Here is an 8,345-nt window from a genome sequence, read left to right as displayed (position 1 = left end):
TTGCTAATTCAATTAGGAATTCCCTTCCTAATATACTAGTGATCTTCTTGATGTTGTGACTTGTATTCTTGAAGTATTGTCTTGAATTTAAACTTGAAAAGCCCATTTGCATTAATTGCATCATATCATCACGATCATCATCGAAACACCAAAGGCATTTGCATCTACAGAATAACAATGGACATACTGTTGAGATTTTAATACAATCTCATTTCTCTTGTCAATTATTCTTTCCTAAACTAAAGATATCAAACATATTCTCAATAGTTAGAAATACAAAGTAATGGCTTCTTCTTCATGAACTTGCTGACCCACCTATCGTAACTTATTAAATACTATTCTATTACCAACAAGAGCTTTTACAAAGAGTATGGGCAATCTTCTAACACTTTTTCCCAACTAGACTTTGAACCCTCTCTTCCAACATAATAAGCCCTTTACCCTTCTTCCATCAACATTAATTTAACATTAACATGAAATAAAATGAACCCCACTTATTACAAATAAAAAATATATTCTTAATCATAGATTTAAATATAAAAAACTTCCCCTAAACTACTTACTATCTTTCACTGTTTCTTCAACTAACAGATCCCAAAAGCTACATCTCTCTAAAAAAACTGGATGATTTATTGCCCCTAAAACAATGTTTCAAAATGTATAATTTTCGGTTTTGGTTGGTTTCTGATTTGTGATGGAGATCATCTCTGAATTATGATTTTTCTGAAACAGATAAATTCTTCTTCCTCCATGCTTTCTTTCAAAGGGAGTCCATACTGGATGGCACCCGAGGTAAAGTATTTTTTCCTTTCTTTTTCACATCTTGTAATTACTTTTGAACAAGAACATCCTTATCTCTTCCACTGTAAGTTTTAATGTATGCCGACGTTTGCTTTCTTAGGTTGTAATGAATACAAATGGCAATAGTCTTCCTGTTGATATATGGAGTTTGGGATGCACAATTCTTGAAATGGAAACATCAAAGCCTCCTTGGAATCAGTATGAAGGGGTATGATTTTGGATATTAAGAACTAGCATGTATTTGCATATTTGCTAGGAGCCTATTAGAAGAGTATGAAGGACCAACATTCTTTTTTCAATGCCTGTATTCACCAGGTAGCTGCAATATTTAAAATTGGTAACAGCAGAGATATGCCTGAAATTCCTGAGATATGCCTGTAAGTAATGTATTCTATTCACTTTATTTTCATGTTATCATCATCATCTTTCAAATCAATTCATATATATTTTTATTATTTGTAGTGGATCTTGGGTTCTTGAGCTCTCGTCTGAACGGCCTCAGAATCTGCTTCCCCAAATTGCCACCCACACCCCTCACTGCTTCTCCCTTCCCCACACCCCTCCCTATCGTTGCCAATAACTACTTTTTTCTCTCTCCCTGCTTTCTACATGTATAATTAACAGTGACAAAACAACATTTGCTGACTTTCATTTGTTCCTGTTTCAACTATTTTCTATACAAACTTTTGAAAATAGAAAATGAAGTAAAGATAACATGATTTTTTTTTAAATAAAATTGAAAAAAAAAATATTTTCTCCAGGGTTTTAAATATCACTATAGAAGCAGACCTTGGCTGCTACAGGGGATGCTATAGTAAATAGCAACTGTAGTTGACAGGATAAGAGCTCTATGTAGTTGATTCTAGAAAAGCCCTCTAAACAAAGAGGTTAGGCTTTTTCTGGGGGGCTATTTTTGGGGTTTCAATTTCTAAAGTGAAACCAAATCTACCTGTAGTAGTGAAAATGATAAATAACAAGACTTCAATTTAGAAAATGATGATTGTTGATTGATAGTTCTAATCTTGAAAACTTGTATTTGACTTTTTTGGTATCTTCTTCTGTGTTTTGCTTAAGGCACCTACAACTTTTCCTTGTTGTTTATGAATGTCATGAATTTTGAGTAATTTGATAAAAGTTCAAAGTAGCAGCTATCCTGTGATAACAGTTTTGGGGTCGGCTGCTACACACTGCTGCTATCTCTGGGTTTTAAAACACTGATTTTCTCAAACCATACCACCTCCTATTTTCTTAATAAGAGAACATGAATAACTAACAATATGTTAATATTATTGCTTGTCGATGTGAATCTTCAGGCATTTCAGGCATATCTTTGCTGTTACCAATTTTAAATAAAAAAACTTCTCCTAAACTGCTTACTATCTTTCACTGTTTAATTCAACTAACAGATCCCAAAAGTTACATCTCTCTCAAAAAACAGGATGATTTATTGCCCCTAAAACACATTCTTGAATCTCATATTTATACCATAAAAAAACTAAAAAAACCAACTTCCCTATCACAAACCTACTAATTTCACTAGCTTTATTTCTTCAGCAAGGATTAACTTATAGGAATTGAATCTTGTTTGAAGGAACTATTATCAAAGGAGTCAAATTGCAGACATCAATAAGAATTAGAAATTCTAGCACAAACTACATAGCTTATGAAAATAGACAAGAAATAAATGAACACCGTGATTTCTAGATCTAGCCTTATTACGCTTAGATTGAACAATAAAGATAGAAATAGAAATAATAATCGTAGGAATAATGAAAAATGAACCATCTATTTGAAAAGTGCATCGGTGGAGGCGAGAACTAACCTTGCTTGTGATCGGCACCTTTTTCAGAATAATGCAGAGGGAAAAACTGCTGCAAGAGAGAGAGACAAGAGTGAGAAACTTTGCAAGAATGAAGGAGGTTTCCGATGCCGTCAAACTTTCCGTTGCAGTCAAGAATGAAGGAGGTTTTTGATGCAGTCAAGAGTGAGAGTGGGAGAAGAGGCAAGAACTGACCTGTGACCAGCACAAACTTTCCGATGCAGTCACCGGAAACCACCGTCGGCAGCTGAGTGCAGAGGTTTTCGGGAGAAGCCAAGAGAGAGAATAGTGAAAGGATGAAGGATGTTTCGAGAAGCTGTGGTATTATGGCATAAAAGAATTTCAAATTCTTTCATAAAAGGAAGGAATTTGAAATGTTAATATTTAAGTTAATTAAAATCCCTTATCAAAATACTCAAATTTCAATTTCTTTTCAAATTTTTATCCAAACATCTTATTTAATTGAAGAGTAATTAAAATCCTTTAAAAAATTGAATTACCCTATTAAATTTCTCCATCCAAACATACTCTAAAGGATTTTCAATTGACAAATTAAGTCAAATGACTCTTGTTCTTGACAACTCACTTTCCTCTCAAAAAGACAACTTTTAAGAATTATAAAATGAGGTCACATGAATGCCTGTACTTCTTATTTTTTATTTGAAACACATTCAATCAAACATTTTTTCTTTTTCTTCTTTTTTTTTTTTTGCAGAGGAAAATGCAAGGCATGAACAACTATGTGTCGGGATCATGCATGAGTGAACATAACATGCGAACGATGAAAATAGAATGTATGCAATTGGCAGAACAAAAGCATGCTAAATGAAGATGTATGATAATGCAATGACTTATGCAAATGCAATGCATGAATATGATAAATGATAAATGCAGGAATGATATGTCCATTATGATGCCATGAAGAGATGCATGATGTGATCAAGGAACAAGCCAGAGTGAGTTTTCTATGTGCCCCTAATTCAGGAACCTAATGAAAAGGATTCAAAAGTCCCCTTCTAGTGACAACTCCCAGGGTGGTTTCATGTAACTTTACTGGCTTCTATAGATATCATCCTCTTAGGTAATACATTGTGGCGATAGGGACTATTAGCGACAATGCATCACTGAAAGAGGAAAACTCTAGATGAGGCTTCACTGTTATCAACCTCCACTCCCTATGGCTCACACAGACCTGGGTATATAACATCTCCATGTGTGTGAAAAGGTGTAGGTGCCATGTGTGCATAGAAGAAAAATATTTCTAACTACAAATGTAATACATAGACAGACACACACCAAACAAAATAACATAGCAAAGTTTATACACAAATATGGACAAAACAAAAGATAAAAGAGAAGAGGGGGCATAAATAAAGAAGAAGTCACGATAAAACATTGCACACTGATCGAATGGCTTAACTCTCTAACAAGTCCCCAGTGGAGTCACTGTTAAACAATTGGCCTTAGTATCTTAAGAAGGGGGGTTAGATTAAGATACAAAACTTTCCCAATTAAAATTTTAACTCTCTATTGGATTAACAATGCTCCCTTAATATGAATTACTCAAAGAATAATTCAAAATAAACTTCTTTAAAGCAAAAGATAAACTGTAATAAATAAAAGAAGTTTAAGGGAAGAGAGAATGCAAACTCAGTTTTTATACTGGTTTGGCCACGCCCTGTGCCTATGTCCAGTCCCCAAGCAACCTGCTTGAGATTTCCACTATCTTGTAAAAATCCTTTTACAAAGTCTGAACCACACAGGGACACCCTTCCCTTGTGTTCAGAAATCCTTACAACTTAAGAGACCCTCGGTCTCTTGAACAATAATCTCTTGAATATGAAGAAGATAAATTATCTCTTGAAGAGAAGAATATTACAATATGAAGATCACACAAGAATCCTTATTAATTTAGAAAGTGTTTGGCCAAGGCTTGTTTTGAGAGGATAAGACACTTTGGTTCAGAAAAACTCTCTGTAAAATTTCGAACCCCAGGTAACCTATTTACAATGATTACAATGATTAAGGTTCTGATTTCAAGGAAAGAATGCAATGAGCAATGCATCCAAATGTGAAAAGAAAAATAAGCATGGATGTATGTGAATGATATATTGGTGAAGTATTACAAGTTTTACACAGGACATTCAGTAGAACATACGGTCGAATCAATTCAGATTTTCATTAAAAAAACATGGTTAATCACATCTTGTCGGAGTCAAAGTGAAACTGGAAATAAAACATGGACATCAACAGTTTTTAATTTTGTAAATTATTTAGCTCAATTAGGGGTAACCTCACACGCAAGGCTAAGGTCTCTAAATTGTTCTAGGAGATTTAACTCTATAACCATCAGGGCAGATATATGTAGGGATTTCCTACTCAAGGCATCAACCACTACATTGGTTTTGACGGGATGATAGCTAAGCTCAAAATCATAATCCTCAAGAAACTCTAACCATCTCCCTCTGATGCATGTTCAACTCTTTTTGGCTAAACAAATACTTAAGACTCTTATGATTGTTGAACACTTCAAACTTGGAGCCAAACAGGTAATGTCTCCACATCTTAAGGGCAAAAACTACAACAACTAACTTTAGATCATGGGAGGGATAATTCCTCTCATGAGTCTTGAGTTGTCTAGAAGCATAGGGTACTACCTGACTATTCTGCATCAACACTCCTCCTAAACCCATATTTGATGCATCACAATACACCTCAAAGGGTTCTCTTGGGTTAGGAAAACCTAACATAGGCACAATCATCAACTTCTCCTTAAGGGTTTGGAAACTATGCTCACATTGAGCATCCCACACAAAAGCTTGACCCTTGCGAGTCAGCTTGGTCAAAGGCAAGGATAACTTGGAGAAACCTTCTATGAATCTCTGGTAATATCCCGCTAAACCCAGAGAAGCTAATCTAGTTATCTAATCCACAACCTGAATTAGATTTCCAACACTTAAGGAAAAATAGAAAATCCTATTCTAGCATGTTGTAAGCATGCTACTAGGACCCTTTGTGAATATAAGCCTAAGAGAACCCTACTCTTAGCCCAAACTAGAAAATCCTATTCTAGCATGCTGTAAGCAATTCATGCATAAACACAAGACCATGTAAAAACCACACACAAGAAAAAACCAAGTAGGAGAGATACAACCTGACCAATCGTTCCACAAAATGCTTGATGGATTGAGAAGTTCGTCTTCTTCTACTCAAAAGAAATAACTCACTTTCAAGAAAAGATCTTCCAAATCAAAATATTAAGAAGTTGTGAGTTACACTAAAGCTCTTTTCTTCTTTTCTTCCATTCACCGATGAAAGCATGAAATCTTGCTCATTCTGAGGCTAAGAAGTGATTTTTGAGATATATTGAGTATTCTCTAGTGATCTCATGATGAATAGATGTGAACACAAGCTGCTTATTTATAGAGAAAACAGTTATAACCACCTATAATCGATTAAATCTATAAGGTAATTGATTATTTCAATGAAGTAATCGATTATGTTATCTAGGTAATCAATTAAAGTATTCATCCAACATCTGGAAAACACCTTAAGAACAATGTAATTGATTAGATGACCTAAGTAATCGATAAAAGTGTTCTTGTTCACCTCTGGACAACTTAAACAAGAGAAAAGTAATCGATTAATCCACCTGGTAATTTATTAAGCAGAGACTCCTAAAAAAATTCAGTCATTGTCTCAAACAATAGTGTAATCGATTAAAGTACTACCAAAATCAATTAAACTGATACGAGACTTAACTCTACAAGCTACAGGCAGCTTGTTGTAATCGATTACGACAACTCTATAACCAATTAAAACAAAAACACTTTAGTAAACTCTCTGACAACAGGAAGGTCACCCATAGAAAGCTTGGTCTCTACTTCCAGGTTAGATAGGATCGTGGTACTGTTCACTTTCCCATATGGTTCCTTTTTTTTTAATTTTTAACAAATATATTCAAGGGAAATGAAATACCAGAAAATGCACTGGGTTGTCAAGTTTTTATTATTAAAACAGAGTGATCCAAGTATCGAGCTCAGGGAACTTGCTTATTAGACAGAGTTTTATTCAGAAGTAAGGCATTGTTGGAACAAACATTGATAATTGATGGTTAAAAACAGAAATAAACTAATTTTATGGTAAAAACAGTAAATGCAAGTAAGTAAAAGTTGACAGCAATAGGTAAAAGTGTTGGGTCCTTCTAACAAACAAGTTGATGCATATGAGGATATTTCTATAATTAACCATGTTCTTGTGTTCTATGCTGTAGCCTAAAGTACTAAACCTTGATCCCTTGTAAGTTTAGACTAATTCAACCAAAGTTGCGTCCGCAGATCCCTCTAGTAAGACTAGGCTTAACTTAAACAACATTATCATTACAACATATCCAGAAAACCAAAACCCACAATCCATCGCTAGTAATGTAGTCATTTAGTCCTGCTTCTATCAAGTTCTAAGGCAACAACACATTTCCCAATGCTAAAGTCACCTAACAGTACACACAAATGGGTGATCAAACCAAGAGCATCCAATAATTAAGCATTGAAAGAAGCATTGAACACACAAAACACAATTAATTAGATATGAAAAGATAATTACATCAACTATTCCTTAGAAATCCCCAACTAGGGTGTTTAGTTAGCCATACACAGAAACCCTAACACAAATGAGATAGAGAGTACAAAATAATTGTTTCTTACACAAGAAGGGGGATCCTTCCTCCTTTTATTGGCACCTCACAATCACTCTAACACTCACTAATCTCTCTAAAAATGTAGAACCCTAGGCTTCTCTACATAGCTGCTCCTCTTTGCTGCCTCTAGAGCATTATTCTCGAAGTCTGTGCAAAAATATGCAACTCTAGTCTCTCAAAATCGTTGCCCTAATTTTGACAATTCAGGCTTAAATAGGCTCTGAAATCGTGATGTCGCGCTTAGTGCCACCCTCACGCTTAGCGTGAGTAAGTGGATTTGGGCTTGGCGCCAGTCATGCGCTGAGCCTTGCTAAAGACAAACGTCTCGCTTAGCGAGCTGATCTAGAGCTTAGTGTGCGACCTTGATTCTTGTGCTCTTCCAGATTCCCTTGTCACGCTAAGCGCACTAAAGCTGCGCTCGACGTCAGATGTGCGCTGAGCCCGGATGGTTTACTGAGCGCGATTGCTCCTTTTGCACTTCAAGACTTAGCCTCATTTAAACCTGAAATTATGCAAATTTTATCATTGAATCACATGGGAGATACTCTAAAGACAACTATTCAAACAAAACAAGATTTATATACAAATTCCTACAAAATAACTATAAATTGGGGAACTATACAAGTTTTACAAAATGTTTTCTATACAAAAGTTAGTCGTATAAGACGACTAACATGTACACTTGGGCATCTTCCTTCAAAGATGTCATGACTTGGTTGGCAGAGATAAACATCCTATCCTTACTCACTCCAGAATCATCAAACACCACAATTTTATCAAAACAGTTTAACAAGGCATGTTTGGAAGATACCCAGTCCATACCCAAAATAATATCAATTTTCCTCAAAGGTAAACAAATAAGATCAATCAAGAATGTTCTATTAGAAATTTCTACCAACAAATTCAAACACACATATGAAGTTAACACAAAACCACTAGTTGGGGTCTCTACCACAAGATCATTATTCAAAGAAGACGCATAAAGCTTAAGCTTCTCCACACACGAACAAGATATAAAAGAATGGGTCA

At 35.1% G+C, this 8,345-nt stretch overlaps 1 protein-coding gene across 1 annotated transcript; it reads left to right on the top strand.

Moving 5' to 3' along the window:
- Nucleotides 1-658: 658 nt before the first annotated feature.
- Nucleotides 659-1,381, top strand: LOC114397146 (mitogen-activated protein kinase kinase kinase 3-like). The gene is made up of 4 exons (XM_028359260.1): nt 659-792; nt 902-1,009; nt 1,117-1,178; nt 1,264-1,381. The coding sequence occupies exons 1-4, from the start codon at nt 715-717 to the stop codon at nt 1,379-1,381; spliced, it is 366 nt and encodes a 121-aa protein (XP_028215061.1). The 5' UTR covers nt 659-714.
- Nucleotides 1,382-8,345: the final 6,964 nt, after the last annotated feature.

Source organism: Glycine soja, chromosome 18 (genome assembly GCF_004193775.1).
Source record: "Glycine soja cultivar W05 chromosome 18, ASM419377v2, whole genome shotgun sequence".
NCBI lineage: Eukaryota > Viridiplantae > Streptophyta > Magnoliopsida > Fabales > Fabaceae > Glycine > Glycine soja.
This window is presented reverse-complemented; position numbering and strand designations above follow the sequence as displayed.